Genomic DNA, 16,827 nt, shown 5'->3' on the forward strand with positions numbered 1-16,827 from the left:
ATAAGGCACTCATAGAAACGACACCGGCAAGGCGCCTGGCCACTTCAAGCAAATCAAAACTTGCCAATGGAACTCTGACTGGGTCGGATGTGGTGAGTGTAATAGTGCTTCCTGTGACTATTTTCTCTCCTGAATCATTGAAAAAACAACATCTGTCGACTGCATTAATACTAGTTCAGTCCACTTGGCTAGTTGAGAAATAGCTTCATTTTGGTATATGACCGAGGGACGGTCTACCCAGCTCGCCATCATATCAAGTTTAAACTGTCACAGCAGAACTGTTAGCCAACTATCATTTGTTATTCGCAGGGAGCTACGACAGGGGAAAGGAGTTTTCGAGAGGGAATAGCATAACCCACTTTGCCTAGCTTTTAGGGCTCACTAACTAAGTGGTTCTCTTGGTTGAGATTTATTGTGATACATTTCTGGAAAGTTGCGCCCAGAGTTTCCGACCATCCTCTCACATCGATGGCCAGTCGCGGCGCAGATATGATGCTCCAACTTCAAGAACGACTGTCAAGTTATCTGTCAAAGGGTATGGGTCTAAGAATCCAGGATATATGTTTCAGTGTGGACGCTCCAACTTCTTACTTTCTGTTTTGAACCTATCTGGGCTATTTATAATGTTGAACAGAAGGACAAGTCTCCGTAGATTCGCCATTATTCAGCCCTACTTCTGATTGTTTCACCTCACCACTGATATTACCTACTCAGTTTCAACTTCACCCCCAAAACTGGACTACCTCCCTAGTTGACGAATTTATTATTCCTCTATAGTGGTGAATTGTGAGGTTGTGCTTACTCCGAAGGCACATACTCCCCCGGCGGGCCACCTTCACAGTGACGGTGATAATAAGTTCGTCTTGTTTGTAAGCTTAGTGAATTCTCGTGTACTTAACATATTAAAGATGTTATTTCACATGTAGTAGTATTAATTATATCAATATTTAACTCAAAATTATACAAAGGATGGCTATCGAATAAGTAGCTTCATGTAATGAAGCCAGCACGAGATCATATCCACAAAAGTCTGATTATTCGCTAGGCAAACCTCTATGAAATATGTACAGCTTCAGATAATTTATGGAAAGCTATATTGTAGCCAAATAGACCATTGCTGTTTCTACGCGCTTGAGGAGCGCTTCGCGAACTGACTTTTCTGTCGTATCCGAGGGCCGTAATAGAAAAAGATATATCTATGACCATGATGGTTAGTCCACACTCATTCCAACATATGACCATGCTACCCCCGAATGGAAACTATAAGTTGCTAATGAAGAGGTTACTTACGGAAACGGAGCCATGATGAGCGTTAGGAAGGCTAGTAACGTAGTTGCCCAGTGGTATCCAAGACGGTCATACACTGTAGATTTCGTCAATCGTCTGATACTTGACTAATGAGGAAAGATATTGTGAACGTACTTTGAACCCCGAATAGTGGGAATGCACCACCTAGAATGCATCGCGCAAAGCTATTCGCTGCCAATGCGCTGGCTGCATAAGTGGGATATGCCTCAACCAGAAATGTGAAAATACCAGAGAATATCAGAACGGTGCTAACAGGATGGAACGTTAGTTGAGCTCCATATACGACAGCACACCAGCATAGATAGTGTTTGTAAGCTTACCCAAAGCCGAACAGGGCGCTTCCGATGATCGGCGCAATCCAATGGACATCGGGGTATATTGTCCAAGCAAAGATGAATAAACCAATTGTAACCGCTGGGGCCCCGGCGATAGCTGGAAATCAGTCAGTATGTATTTCTAAGGAAACATTATTGATACTTACCAGGCGGCAAGCGCCATTCGGGGAGAAACTTCTCTGTATTGTCTGTTCGTTGTCTATGTTTGCTTTCCAGTCTGGCATAGACTCGGCGCCATATTGGATCACTCATCACGGCAAGCATCATTCCAACGAACATACCGAGAAAACAACAGCCGCATTGCCATAACGTCATTCCATAGACATTGGTGAAGACTTGGTCGAAAGCCCCGAAGAAAAGGTAAATAATACCCAGGAGAATCGCGGAAAATATGCAGAGGTTCAAACACATGGGCTCTAGAGCGAGCAGCATTAGAGGTCTGTAGATGGACTGCAGGATCATTTGGGATAAAGGCCGGTGGACGGCTTGTCTCTTGGTTTGCCATCTATTATCGCCGGTCGCCCTGCGCATTTCCTTTGCCTTCCGCCCTAGTAATCTGTGTAAAGCCTATTAGCGGGATGTGAAATTTTCTCGTATGGTTTTTGTCAGACTTACACTGGATGAAAAGTCTCAGGTACCAGGAAGAATATAAGAGCGAGTAGAGTACCAGCCCACATCAGAAGAACATAGAATGTCCAGCGCCTAGTAATACGTTAAATAAATCTAAGGTGTCCATGGATTGGGGATGTGCGTACCAGTGACTGAAATCATTGATAAAACCACCAATCCTAGCCTTCAAGTTAGTGGAAAAGAAGCTTCATGGAAGCTAGCAGCCAGCACTCACAAAGGCCCTAGCTCTGGTCCCACGAAAGGACTAGCTGTGTAAAGCATCATTGGAGCTGCCAACTCGTGACGATGAAAGACATCACCAACCGTTCCACCCGCCACACTAAGGAAGGCACTGCCCGACAGGCCATTGAAGAACCTCGCAATAATCATAGTTTGGATGTTTGTTGCCACGGCGCATGGAATCAGCCATATCAGGAAGAGCGTGAATGAAGTCAAATAAATTATCCGTCGACCGTAAAGCTGGCTATGTGTTAGCTACAGCAGCAAACATATCACAATATAACCAACCTCGGAAAGAGGCCCCAGGACCAATGGGCCAACAGCTAACATTTATTTCCATTAGCGAATATCTTTAGGTACCTAAGAAAAGTAGATCAAGCCTACCTAGGCCCCAAACGAATATTGCAACACCCACAGTTGCTACTAGTGTCGAACAACCGAATTCTTTCGTCATCTGATGGTACGTGGTAGTGTATATCGATGAAGTGCATGTCCTACAGTTATGTTAGGACTAGGGTTTCTCGAAGAGAACATCGGTCCAGCACATACACACAGAGAGATCCCATCGATACGATCAGCACGATAAGCCATCGCCGTGCCGGACTCAAGTTGCGAGGGTTGGAAGGGTCATCTTTTGACCATTCCACCAGGAATTCCTCCTCATGGTTGACACTCTTCTCAGGATCTGGTTTACTCATCTTTGCCAAAGCCACTGTAACCCTTCCCTAGAATAAGAGCAGGTAGTGGGTGTATGGTGTTGATATATCGTGGAGCGACGACCAATGCTGGAACTAAGCATTCGGGAATCCGACAGTTAAATCCGCTATATCCTTGTCCAGAGTCTAGACTCCATAGGACTTAGGCCTGTGGAGACCAACGGACACACTGAGACACTATTGAAGAATCCTTTCATCTGCAATCAAGGAATCTACACCTACTGGTGTCATTCTAGACTAGGTGTTTGGCCCCCAATCCACTAAATCTTTAGTACGGCCTTATGGCTTAGAAATTTCAATATGTCCGTTTCCCTCTGTAACCCCGAGTGTAATCAGACACAAACAAGAGATTGTAGATAAAAATCTGATATAGCCAAGGTTGATGGGGGAATGCCTTTTCTCATGTTACCCAATGCTAGCAAGAAGGTCCCCATACCATAAAACCATGCCAGCCACTGCCCTTGTTTTGTATGCATATTGGCCTGATATCTTGTTCGATAAGAGGTACTACTTGAACACACATATTTCTTTGGCTGAGAAGACATGGACTATTTACGAGCTACCGGGCTGGCATATAACGAGATTCACCAGCAACCCCGGCGGATTGAAGCCGCCACATTTAATCTGTGCTAACTTGGAGGGGAAAAACGGTGCTATATAAGCTACTCTTGCGGGTCCTAAAATCGTCGAGTTAAAGAAAAGTGATTCGGAAGCCAGTAATGAAAGCCCTATTTTCCTGATTGGCAAAGCTCTCGGCTTCGGGGTTAGGTGGCTGTCAGTCTGGAACAGGTGAAGATGTCTCAATTGACGGCAATGAAATATACAATATCTGTGATAGTTCATTAATAAACTACGTGGTGTAATAGTATCATGGAGACTTTTGACCTTTCTTTAATTTTATGTAGAGTGTTCTAGGACTATCTAGTGGGTACCAATATGTATATAGAGGCGTAGAATAAATTGGTGCAACTCATGGGACCAAAACAGACATCATCAACCTTGGTAATATAGTAGACTTGATTGTATTTAGATCAGTTTTTCCTGGAGATTTAAACAATTTTTAACTAGAGTCGAGTATTCTCTTATACTGATGGGATAATCGACCTATTTATCTATGGTTTCACAAATTAGCATCGTGCATATGTTGGAATCTTGGAAGACACATCTACCGCATTGATAGGAGTCTTGCTTACTTTTTGTTATTGACAGGGCTTTGGAGGTTAGATGTGTAAAAGACGATTGTTCATTCAGCTATCTAATAAATAAAGGAAGCATTTATATATCAATTTTGTTTCTCCGTAAGTTTATAGGAGCACTATACATTGAGGAATGGATAGTTTCAGGGCGACATCTATGGTACCTTAACATTTCTAGGACGAAATTGTAGCGATGGACCTTCTCTCGCGGACACAATCCATGTGCGCAGCTTATACTCAGGACTCTGATCCCTAGGCACCGAGCTGCAACAATCTGGTTCAACCTCACAATGATCAGGCGGCAGTCGGACGTCGTACGAGAATAGTACACGAGCGAGTGTAAGAGTGAGCTCGGCCCACGCCAGGTTCTTAGCCACGCACGATCTTGGCCCTATACTAAAGGGACAAAATGCCGCCCGTGCTCGCTTGAGGCCATCATCCGTGGACGGATTTTCGCCATTGGCCTCATTCTCTAACCAGCGTTCCGGCTCATATTTGAATGGTCTCGGAAAGTATTCCTCATTATGGTGCAGGGCATAGATTGGTGTCCCGATTATAGTTCCTTCTGGTATATAATACCCGTCTACCGTTATGCCTCCAGGTAATACACGGCGAGGAGGCATGTTTGAGACTGCGGGTGAAATGCGCAAGGACTCTGATATGCATGCATGTAGATAGCTACACGATTTCAACCGAGTGCCCAAGCGAATATCTTCCTCCCGTTCGAAGCATGAGCGAATCTCCGCTGTGGCCTTTTGCAGGGCTTGCTGGTTATGCGCGAGGTTAAAGAGAACCGCACTCAGGCTGGTGGCGACGGTATCTGACCCTATGGTGTTCATTAGCTCTATGCCGGTGGGAGTCTCCACCAAGGGGTTAGAATCAGGATTAACATACCCGCAACGATTAAGAGCAACAATTCAACTCTTAATTCCCTCTCCGTTAATCCTTGACCGGTCTTGGGATCTGATCCACTGAGTAAATAGTGGAAGCAATCTTTCCGAGGGCCATTATTCCCTAGACGAATCCTTTCCTTGCCCTGGTGACGAATCCAAAGACCAAAATCCCTCAAGGCCTTTAAGAAGCCAGCGAAGAATAAGCGATCGAGCTTATAGCGCCACAGCTTTGATTGGGTCATGCACTGTATAGTCGATGTTATTTGACTGTTAGTGCCAAGATACTGCGTTCTTGTTCCAGACGATGTATAGCTTACCGTTGCATTTCGACGAGCTAACCTTCTGGTTAACTTCGGTACATAGCGATATCTATCGCTTTTTAGCATGCCAAAGCTTCGACCATAGCTGAGGTCGCTAATGACATCAAATGCAAGGTAGTCACATAAGGGTGCGATGTCCACACTAGGTCCCCAGACAGAGCTTTGGCCTGCTCCGTTGGAAGGAGGAGGATTGAGCATGGCACAAAACTCACTTATGTGGGACAGAATTTGATCCTGCACCCCATTCAGCGCATTGTCTGTAAAAGCTTGGAAGAGAATCTTCCGCCTGAAGGCATGTGTCTTTTTGTCTATGAAGCTAAATGTATTGGGCGCATGGCTTCCGACACTCATCACCACGTAAGACTCATCCTTACACACGTTGGCCTTTGTTGAATATATTTCCATCAGCCCCGTCTGAGAGCACACGGATACTGAATTAGGGCCACATCTACCGATACTTCCTGCATTGGGATTTAGCTAGGGATAACAACATAGCTGGAAGTCATATCGAGAAGCTCACCATATCTCCGATGTCCTTCCCAAAGTGCGGTATGGGAAGAACCTCTCCATACACACCAGGCGGGGTACCAGTCAGTTATCTTTGGTAGTAGTGGCCCAGGGATCTTGGACAATGGGTGAAAATATATCCGATACACGATAAGTGAGACAAGCTAGAGGAGGTTGATGGCTGTCGGTTAGCCAAGCGCAGATAGCATGAAGGGTAGACGCTGTTACGAACATAGGAAACAACCAAAAGACTAGTACACAAGAGTAAGATCATTGTGGCACTGGATAGCTTGCCAACCGAAGCTCTTGTTGTATGAAGCTTGATATCCTAGTTGATGCTAACAAAAATATCTCACCAAACACCTTCGTTTGCATAGTTTGCGAACTCCGATTTTTTAAAATAGATGTTGGCCTTTCGTGTCCTAAAGCATACACGTATTTCCTGTGGTAGCATTTGAAATGGAGACCTTATGGAGCATTTGCGTAGTCGTGACTTCAGGACATTGACCCTTTTATCTTTTATGGGGTGCGCGTTCTGGGACAGGACTTAGTGACTGGGGGTCACTGGGGGTCACATCTACCCTGACCCCCCAGCCACTAAATCCTCACCCTCTGAACTGGGACCCCATCTTTTATCTAGCCACGAAAAGATTGCCGGATGCAGCCTTTTTTTACCCTATCGTGAAGTTAAAAAATAAGAAAGAAAAAAAAGAAGGAAGGACAAAAAAAAAGAAAAGAAAAGAAAAGAAAAATAGGTGGGGTGGTGGGAGATGAGGAAAGAAAGATGAAGAGTCATTCTCAAGTGGACAGGAGAACGCAATAGGAAGAGGGTCCATAATTCCATCAACGACACTGTTCCGTAAACAGGCATAGCGATTGAGAGAAATTTTGAATGACTGTGGGTATCAGAACAAGCCTCGGGGTGGATCTGAATCCAAGATCTGCTGTGATCTACATTCCAACCATCAATGCAACGATACGTATAGTAGAGATCCGTGCTCGGTCGACATTTTCGAATATCGTGACGTACGTTGAAAAAGGGTTTCCATTTTCGTTCGAATGTTAGATTCGGTCCCTGGAAGTTTATTCCAACTTCTAAACATAGCAGTCCTTTTCTGGTCAAACTTTGTAACAGTGACCTCTCTTACCTGAATGGCAACCAGAACAGACACACGCGAGCGTAGTCCTCCAACCTGCATGATGAGAAGCCCCCTGATCACAAGTTATTAATCCGGGGACATCTCTCTACTCGAAGATTGAAGAAGTCTATCATTGCCACGCTTCTCTTAACAAGATGGTTCGGTTTCTAATAGGTCTACAGTTTTACGTCAAGCTCGGTGTTTTAAACCAAAAATTTCCCTGTAGCCTTCTATGATATAATCATTTTCTAGTGCTATTGATCTATAAAAAGAGAATTGAAATGAAAACAATTCAGACCAACAGGTTTTGGCTCTAGAACAGCCTTAAACAACAACTTTTGATAGTGACTGACTGTAGTAACCCATAACGACGGCAATGACATGTTCCTCAACTCGACTTCAGTACGCAATCGTAAGCGGTACAAAAGGATGTACGTTTCTCATTTCGCAGTCGATGTTGATGATGCCTTATGTTGCTTTCTTGTGCTGTGTCAAATATGTCCGAACGAAAAACCGGCCGAACAGATATGTAAGGGGTAATAGGTAGGCAGAAGAGAGCAGGATAGCAAAAGCCTTTCCGCTGTCAGGTATGCAGTGCGTTGTAGTATAAGTGGCCATTCCTTGCGACCCAACATTTGTAGTTAGTGTCGCGGGTGTTTTGGTTGTGAACTGGACATTTTCCATTTGAGAGGAGAAACCTGCTGGTCTGCTGTTCTCGATATCATTATGCTCAGACAACACAACATCGTACGCAGCAAAGAGATAGCTACAGGAGAGCCCAAGACCAAGTATAAACTGAATGATCTGAATAGACGTGAGAGCACGTTTGACACGAATAGCGACTGGTATGGCAGCCGCGGCCAGAGCGAAGTACGTGTACTGGAAGGGGAAGCAGCTGTTAATGACATTTCTTAATATTGGACTTTAAGAGTGCCCCTACCATCAGAGTGTGTACACCGGAGTTGAGAAACACACCAACTATCGCAGCTGGGCACTTATATCTGATCCCAGACCATGCGCAAATCATAACTCCGGCATGGTGATAAGTTTGTAAAGTCGAACTCTCCTTTCCCTTAGCAAGGATGATTAAGGTATCAACTACCTCATAGAACTTTGATAGGTACATGAGCCATCCAATATACCCAATTCCTTGGTCCCAGAGAGTGTTTTCATACATCGGGACTAGTTTAATATGCGGTCAATATCCAATATACACACGCAGTGCTCTGTAACCAAGAGTATCTCACCTGGCGGTTGGACCAAAATATCTGTTTGACACATTGCACGTGCCAAGTGAGCTCCATAGTTCGAATCTCCCCAAGCCGGCCAGGCGCGCCATACAGCCTGGCATGCTCCAATAAGCACCCATGCGGAGAATATTGCCAGAAAGGAGTTATGCAGGATGACCAGCACTCTGAAGAAGTGTGTTTGGCTGAATTTCCATGGTTTGTTGTGTCGTCTGCGGTTTACCCCATTGAGAAACGCAATGGCCGCCATGTATACAGCGGCAGCTGTTATGGGGAACCTGACATCGAGAGTGAGGTTCAGAAGATCATGGTTTAGTTTAAACGGCACACCTAGAGTCGAATGTTTTTCGGTGTGGTGTAATATCGCGGTCCGAGGATCGCTTGGAGGAATTGACCACACTTCTAGAGCTGGCAATTTAAGATGAGTTGAAAGATGTTGGATGGGCATGGCAGCGTGTGACGGCTAAATTGGAATAGGTGATACCTCCCAGGCGATCCACGAGGATTTACACCATGTTTTATACTATTAATACCTCCGATATAGTGTATTGAAAAAAATGGTTATTTTAGTGTATCCTTTTTCTCTTTCTCTCTTTTTTTATTTGGTTAAGTGTCTAGTAGTCTTGAATGATGATATCGACGCATGCAGAAGGAAGTTACATCCATCTTGGCGGGGCTGTTGCGGAATGTTGATCAGCTAGTGTCAGTCTCCCTGCCAAAACTGAGGGAATATTTGTCTAGGGGAACTAACTTTTAGCTTTCTATTGGTATTAACACCTCAAAGTACGGAGTACAGTAGTATCTTGCTGTTCTTGTGCTACCAATTTCTCTCCTCCTCCTCCTCCTCCTCCACCACCACCCCACATCATCTCCACTTAGATCGCACTCATGGGCGCCACGGATTCTGTTCAATAATAAGTACGGAGTATGTAAACTGGAAAAGTCTTCCGAGCTACATGATATCCAATATTAGGCGTTCCTTGGTTGTCTTGACTTCAGCAACCCACCAATATAGACCCGTGGTTTTGATCCTTTATACGGATGCATCATTGGAATTTTGGAACTTGACACATTTTCATCAGAGTTTTTTCTTCCTTAAGGAAATGATTTATGGTTGGTCCGGTGGGGTATTTCTAATCCTGATGAACATGCCTCCTTCTTTTTCTATTTTTTCTTAATTTTTCTTGTGATATTGGATCCTTTGGGCATTGAGCGAAGAAAAACAACATCATGATAAAAACTACAAATGATTGGAAACTTGTGGTTATATTAATAGATTAGATACAGTGGCCGGCATGGTAATAACTAGTCTTTACCAGAGACAAAAGATATCGACCTCCATCAACGGGGACTTCGAAAACCTGAGCTCAAGTTTCCTTCATGCTATTAGACTTAAGTTACAGCCTGACACGTCGCACAAACATGGAAATAATGAGACCCAGTACAGCAAGTCCTGTCAGAACTTCGGCCACGTTGCGGAATGCCCTAGCATATGCAAGTTTGAAAGCCTCCACCTGCTCTGCAGTAGCCGTCATATTTTTGAATACTTCAATACCTCCCTCCACATTCCGTCCTATCGCATCAGGGAGTCCCAGGTTGTGAGCATGATATTTCAACCTATTGCTGAATATCGTACCGCCCACTGGCACTCCAACGCACATTCCCACAGTACGGATAAAGGCGTACATCGCGAAGGCATGGCTTGTGTCTTTTGGGTCTGCCAGTACTTGCACACATGAATTCAGCGAAGACAAAGTGATCCCCTGGCCGACACCAACAGCTATAAGGTTGAAAACCCATTGCACTGTAGTTGTACTTGTATCCCATGAGATAAGGCACCCGGTCGCTATAGCTGTGATTATCCAAGACAGCCACAGTGGCCAGTGAATATAGCCAAACCTTGTGATTAAAATCCCTGTAACAGCTGCTGCTGGAAGAATTGCAGCTGTAATAGGAATTAAGGTTATACTGGCGCTGGTCGCACTGCGGAGCTTGGCCGATTGAAAGTAGATTGGGATGCAATATAGCTCGCCCAAGCTCTGATATTATTAGTGAACGGACTTGATATTGCAATAACACAGATACCTACCAGAAACCCATAGAGAAAGACTAACATATAGGCCGCAATTGACCGGATGCTTCTGAACAGGTGGATATGGAGAATCGGGTTAGAGGTCATATATCGTTCCCAGAACAGATTCGCTATAAGCCCCAGACCACCCAGAACAATTGGAACATAAGTTTTCCAGCTGTTCCATGGATATTGAACGCCACCCCAGCTTATACCGATAAGGAAGCTTCCTGCGCTTGCGAGAAATAGTATGCCACCACCCCAATCGATAGACTTAAGCCGATGGGTAGAATCCCATGTTTGCTTTGGGGGCAGAGGTAAGAAAATTAGCTGTCCGAAAATGACAAAAAGAAATGGGAAGTTGATATAGAACGCCCACCGCCAGTTCAGATGGTCGATAAATAAACCCCCAAGAAAGGGCCCTATCACTGCTCCAACTGCACCAAAGAGAATAAGAAGACCACAATACATAGGCCGCTCTTTGAGCGGTATCAGGTCTGCTAGTAATATAAACGTTCCCGACATTATACCTCCTGCACCGATTCCTTGGATCACACGACCGGCAATTATTTGCGCGAAATTGTTCGAGAGACAGCATATTATAGTCCCAACAGTGAACAGCCCTAATGCCAGAAGCATTTGGTACCGCCGCTGTACGAAGCCGGACAGTGCAGTGAAGTAAGGTTGCATAATAGCGCATGGAAGTAGATATCCCGTCCCACACCAAAATGCATCCGCTGCGCTCATCTTGAGTGACGCTGTCAAGGACTTCATCTTCGTCAGACAATGTGTAAAGCTTGACGCAGAGTATTTGACAAACCGGTAATATGGACACCAAGATTGTGCCATCTATAGTAATCATCATGGAGAGCAACAATAGCATGAGGATATTTAACCAGTCCACAAAACTTGGTCTCCACAAAGGTTCATTTTCTTCTCCTCCACTAGAGTCCTCGGGCTGCACAACCCATCTTTGTGATTCTAGGTTGCCTCCTCCTGAGCCAATACACTCAAAAGATGAAGCCTCAGTCTTATGAGTTGGAGTGCTGTTGTATATTGAGTAAGGTGGGGGTGCGTCTGTAGAAGCCATTGCAGTTCTATGGACTATGATGGTATGGATAGGGCTTGCAATACTTAAAATTAGATATCCTCATTTATTAGCGTCGATTATTTACTTCGTTCTAAAGTGCTTGGGAAGCTGTAGAAGTAATAAGCCGACATCCATGTCTCAGGACGTACCCATCCAGAGATAAGTCATGCTAGTTAGCTTTACTCATTCCGGCATGATACTCCACCACTACCATCAAAGTAGAGGATCAGACTTTTCTAATACATATTCTAATACGTTTTCTCCCAAAGCTGGACTTTTAGGAGCGCTATTGGGACCGGTGGGTGTTCGTATATCCTTTCCTCTTTGAGAATTTTGCCAGCCCTGCAGCCAAGATTGAATCTGTTTGCATCCACACAAGATCTTTTTCGCTTTAAGTTGGGATCATCTGTGTAGAATAAGTAATCAGGGGAAAATATTTTCATATAGAAGTAGTTCCGTGGATATTATCGTTGACGAAAAATGTGATCTGTAACCACAATTTAAATGCCATGGCTCCATGCTTCCTAGGGTCGTATTGAAGCCCACTGGTAGGACCCACCGATTTCCTGCAACCGTTTCAATTATTCATGCTGTATACCATTACCAAAAAAAGCTTGAGAAAGTGATGACGTCTAATCCGAATCGAAATGTCTGATTCTCAAAATTTTACGGAGTCGAGGAATCCCAACTCCGTAAAAGCTGGGGCCGGAGAGGATCTCTCTAACCAAAAGTTGTAGTGCAGGGCCCTTCTATATGATGTTGTAGCACATAAATAAGATAGATATAGCGTCCATCTTCTGCGGCTCTTCAACTAATAATACTCCATTTACTGTGAGAAACCCATAATGGCGCTTTTTACATTCCGGCTTTTGCCCCTTGTATGTACCGCAAGCATTGCAATATATGTGCTATCACGGTTTATGCACTTTGAAACAAAAAGCACCGGTGCATTAACATATTCAATTACCTTTATCATTTATTTGCTGTACTGGCTATACATCTACCCCTACCATTTGTCTCCCCTCCGGCATGTGCCTACAGTACCAGGATGTCCACTGTGGGGTCATGTTTTCGAGATCTTCAATGCTGAAATTGGCGCAGTCCAACAGAAGTGGCATAAGACACATGGCCCTATTGTCCGATACTTTTACCCCTTTGGAAAGGAGATCCTGTCGGTCGTGGATAACTCTGCGCTCAAGCATATCCTGGTCGAAGCTTCATACAACTATGAAAAAACTGCCAGCAATCGGAAATTTTTGTCTCGGCTATTTGGTGAAGGTATTTTGACTGCAGGGGGAAAGGTACACGCCCAACAGCGAAAAGCTCTCAACCCTGCTTTCTCTATAAGCGCAATTAAAGCACTTGCTCCCGCCTTCTGGGACTACTCTTGCTCGATGTCCAGTTACTGGGAGCAGGATATCAAGGAGAGTAGCGATGACAGTGTATCCCTGGATATTTCGGACTGGGCATCGCGAGCTACCCTCGATATTATTGTCGCCGTTGGCTTTGGGGCCAAGATCGACACACTTCACAATTCAACTGCGCCTTTGATAGAGGCCTTTCGCACGGTTTTCCGATTCGATGCTGTCGCAAAACTCCTAGCTGTGCTCCATATACTGTTCCCGATTGTTCGGTACCTTCCTATAAAAGAGAATCGTGAGGTCGATGCAGCTAAGCGCACCCTTTTCGAGTTTGCATCAGGCCTGATCCAGGAGAAAGAGGCTAATATAAATTCGACTGGTAATAACATATTGTCACAACTTGTTCGTGGTGACCGGAAGCCTCAAGCCGCGGGTGAGGACATCTTCTCTCGGGTAATTTGCGATCAAATTGCCACTTTTCTTGGAGTAGGCCAAGATACAAGCGCCACCTGGTTATCATGGACTCTCCATCTTCTCAGCAAGCACCAACACATGCAGGTCAAGCTGCGGGAGGAGATACGTTCTCACTTCCCCTTTCTATTCAGAGGCGCCACGCACGAGAAGATTGATTTCACTGAAGTCGATGTAGATCGCCTACCTTATCTGAATAATGTCTGTCGGGAGTCCTTACGATTTATTCCTCCTATACCCTTTGTGTCACGCGAGGCTGCAAGAGATGAAAGGCTTGGCGAGTATTTCATCCCCAAGGGCACCGTTATCCACATCCCAATCAATACGATCCACCGGATGCCCGAATATTGGGGTCCTAACTCCAATGCCTTTGACCCAGACAGATGGAACTGTCTCCCGGCCTCTTACACGAATAACGCCTTCTTACCATTCACTCAAGGCCCTCGTGGCTGCATAGGCCGCAAATTTGCCGACACAGAGGTGAAGACAATACTATGTTGCCTCTTGAGCAAATTCCAGTTCTCTCCTGACCCCGCCGTCCAAGACCCAGAAGAACTGAAAAGATATCGGATCGTCCAAAAGTCACAATACGGAATCCGACTTAAGGTCAGTAAACTTGATGGATAGAGATTAATACGGACCCTACATTCTTGAGCACTGGCAGGTGCACGGGCTACCAGCCAATGAATCACTTCAATGTCTTCAAAAATTAGATTTGACATACTACATGTACCGTGTTAGGTTTTGTTTTATAGGATTAGTGGGGCATTCTTCTGCCTTCCATACGTCAAAATGACAGGCAAAAAGCGTCGCTTTGCTATCCAAGCTCGAAAGACAGTCCAGCAACTCTGTCTTTTAGATTATATATGTATACAAGTATTGAAAGTACGTCGATTGCCATATAGAATCTCTAATCCATCGTCACATCTACACAAGCATATCTCTATTTGAATTGCGTAACTCAACTCTGCTCGTTCTCTAAAGACAGTTTGGGGGTTCTTGCAACATATCTCTCGCAGGTATTGATTGGTATCGGAATAGATCAGACGAACCAGTATAATTGGACAATGTGACCTTCCGCAACCGGTGGTATGAAATCGTTCTAAATTCCCATTACGGAGAACAGAACGAGAGGAATTAATCTCCAACATTTAAATTAAAACCATGGAACCAAAGCTTGCTCCACACTTTATCTCAACATCTGCCATGAGTTGTAAGACATACACGCGTCTTTTGCACCTTCAGTGAGGAATGCAAATCCTACATAGTAGGGTAATATAGTTTCATGTCGAAAAGAGCAAAACTAACCCGAACCGGAAGTAAAATCCCCATGCCCAGCCAGGGGGATCAATTCTAACTTCAACTGGCCGGAATTTGGAAATCCGTGGTTTGGGACCTATATCACTGTCATGACACAGTATTTTGGGCCTATTTCGTGTATGACATTACATGTATATAAACTTTCGGAAAAAATAGGGTCTATTCTGACAGGGCACCCACCTACCACCCTGCCTATATAGAGTTTAACTACATAAATTTCTGTAGATTTCTTGCCTGTCGCTCCGGGGGGTACCGGTACCCACGCTCATTTCATTGGCTCCTCAATCCCCTTCAGAGACATCAGGGGAACTCTAACCCCCTACACTCGAGGGCGCTTCTTCCTATAGAAATAAAATAGAATTATAATCATTAGGCTGAGGTCTTATTCTGCTAGACAAAAATTCTATGTAGAAAGGCCGTAGGTGGGTGCCCCTGTCAGAATAGACCACCCAAATTATCATAGTGTGATCTGTTTAGTCAAGAGCTGATGTATAGATTAGCCATAGATTAACTACAACCGGGCGTAAAATTATAGTATCACACGTAGGAATACTCTATTTTCCTTGATATCATTATAGCGTCCACCCCGGCCAATATCAAATTACTATACTAATTATAGACGAAAAGTAGGATCTGATTTGCGCATATACCTACAAGGACTATGGTTCAATTGTCATTCCACCATAGTTGTCCAATGTAATTATAATGCCACAGAGTCCAAGTTGACTATATAGATATCACAGATACCATAGTTATCGGAAACTACCAAGCTTCGAAATGGAATTTTTATAGTTTAGGTCATTGTACCCGTAGACATCGATGACACGTCAATTGCGTATAGTATTAGTTATTAGAAATTGTACCTCATGCTAACTTTCTACCAGCTTATCTGGGTTGAGCTCATGAGTATCCGGTGGAAAGATGTTCATGAAATCATTCCTTGGTGAAGTTGTGATAGCTTCAACCAATGGTGGTTTATACAACAACTCGATAGTAGCTATAAATATCTTATTGGCCAGCAGGGTTGCTATTATTCGAGGTGGATGTGAAGTAGAGGTGTAGACATGAGAGGGTCTCAAGTGTCTCTTCGCTTCTCGTGCACCCGCAACATCAAGACAGCACTCAAGGATATTGCCAAAGTTCTCATTAGTGTATTCCTCACCATATTTCTTAGTAGAACCTCTCAGCTCCACCAATGATCTTCAAATTAGGCTTCAAGTCAGGATAGCTAGACATTTTGCACGTTATGGCTTGCATAGTAAGATTTGCATGGATTTGACTCTCTTTCTCCAATGAACGAACAGGAGTGCGGATTCATTATTTAGAACCCTTGGGTACCAGAGTGGATATTGGTCTCTACGACTAAAATACACATCAGTCCGCTTCACAACCATCACATTGTCCTGAAAACACCGAATACACCGGCCAGCTCGTCGAGCGAGACTGCATGGTTGCAGTCAAACAAAATGCTTCTGCGATGGCTCTCCCCCTTGTACGGCTCACTCACTAGCCTAGAGTCATGTCCTTCGGAGCTTGGCCCATACACCCTAGCCGTGAAATTGGTAGCGATATCACCATCTGTGACTGCTGGCCACGGGTGGATGCCGTGACAAAACTTGAAGAAGTCTTCTGCAAAGGCAGTCGCAACACGTTGTTGGGAGGGTGTCATGAACTCTTGAAAGTTTTGGGTTAGATATGCAACGTCAAGGATGTGGGTTGCCCTTCCTTTCCAGGGTCCCTCCCATGGATTTCCTTCATTGAAGTAGTAAACGTGAGAGTTCCCCCTCCAACCCCGTGTGAGAGTCAGAACAGGCGCAAAAAAACAGATATCATTGATGTAATCAAGTACTGCAGGTAATGCTTCGTCGTCGGACATGCCCCTGCTGATACCATATTCGCTCAGGATGCGTTGCGCCACATCAGGCTGTGATGATAGTACGTTGTTCATCGCTGTGGTAAGTTTCTCCACACAGTTTTCCTTTAGGTTTGGCATGATCAATCCTA

General features: G+C 44.5%; 6 protein-coding genes across 6 annotated transcripts; 1 reads left to right on the plus strand and 5 right to left on the minus strand.

The window, feature by feature from the left end:
• Positions 1-1,624: 1,624 nt before the first annotated feature.
• On the minus strand, positions 1,625-3,190 carry AO090023000188 (MFS transporter; the record flags this gene model as incomplete). The annotated part of the gene is made up of 8 exons (XM_001820711.3): positions 1,625-1,740; positions 1,790-2,199; positions 2,259-2,345; positions 2,399-2,431; positions 2,488-2,732; positions 2,781-2,815; positions 2,877-2,986; positions 3,042-3,190. The coding sequence occupies 8 exons, from the start codon at positions 3,188-3,190 to the stop codon at positions 1,625-1,627; spliced, it is 1,185 nt and encodes a 394-aa protein (XP_001820763.3).
• A 1,369-nt stretch (positions 3,191-4,559) lies between these two features.
• AO090023000189 (cytochrome P450) lies at positions 4,560-7,323 on the minus strand (the record flags this gene model as incomplete). Its single annotated transcript, XM_023235472.1, has 5 exons — positions 4,560-5,230; positions 5,299-5,542; positions 5,615-6,078; positions 6,138-6,288; positions 7,273-7,323. The coding sequence occupies 5 exons, from the start codon at positions 7,321-7,323 to the stop codon at positions 4,560-4,562; spliced, it is 1,581 nt and encodes a 526-aa protein (XP_023090490.1).
• A 408-nt stretch (positions 7,324-7,731) lies between these two features.
• AO090023000190 (uncharacterized protein) lies at positions 7,732-8,440 on the minus strand (the record flags this gene model as incomplete). Its single annotated transcript, XM_001820713.3, has 2 exons — positions 7,732-8,142; positions 8,204-8,440. The coding sequence occupies 2 exons, from the start codon at positions 8,438-8,440 to the stop codon at positions 7,732-7,734; spliced, it is 648 nt and encodes a 215-aa protein (XP_001820765.3).
• A 1,467-nt stretch (positions 8,441-9,907) lies between these two features.
• On the minus strand, positions 9,908-11,671 carry AO090023000191 (uncharacterized protein; the record flags this gene model as incomplete). The annotated part of the gene is made up of 3 exons (XM_001820714.1): positions 9,908-10,549; positions 10,600-11,349; positions 11,402-11,671. The coding sequence occupies 3 exons, from the start codon at positions 11,669-11,671 to the stop codon at positions 9,908-9,910; spliced, it is 1,662 nt and encodes a 553-aa protein (XP_001820766.1).
• Positions 11,672-12,516: 845 nt separating this feature from the next.
• Positions 12,517-14,130, plus strand: AO090023000192 (cytochrome P450; the record flags this gene model as incomplete). Its single annotated transcript, XM_001820715.1, has 1 exon — positions 12,517-14,130. The coding sequence occupies one exon, from the start codon at positions 12,517-12,519 to the stop codon at positions 14,128-14,130; it is 1,614 nt and encodes a 537-aa protein (XP_001820767.1).
• A 2,086-nt stretch (positions 14,131-16,216) lies between these two features.
• Positions 16,217-16,816, minus strand: AO090023000193 (uncharacterized protein; the record flags this gene model as incomplete). The annotated part of the gene is made up of 1 exon (XM_023235473.1): positions 16,217-16,816. The coding sequence occupies one exon, from the start codon at positions 16,814-16,816 to the stop codon at positions 16,217-16,219; it is 600 nt and encodes a 199-aa protein (XP_023090491.1).
• Positions 16,817-16,827: the final 11 nt, after the last annotated feature.

The sequence above is a fragment of the Aspergillus oryzae genome, chromosome 3, assembly GCF_000184455.2.
Source record: "Aspergillus oryzae RIB40 DNA, chromosome 3".
Taxonomy (NCBI): domain Eukaryota; kingdom Fungi; phylum Ascomycota; class Eurotiomycetes; order Eurotiales; family Aspergillaceae; genus Aspergillus; species Aspergillus oryzae.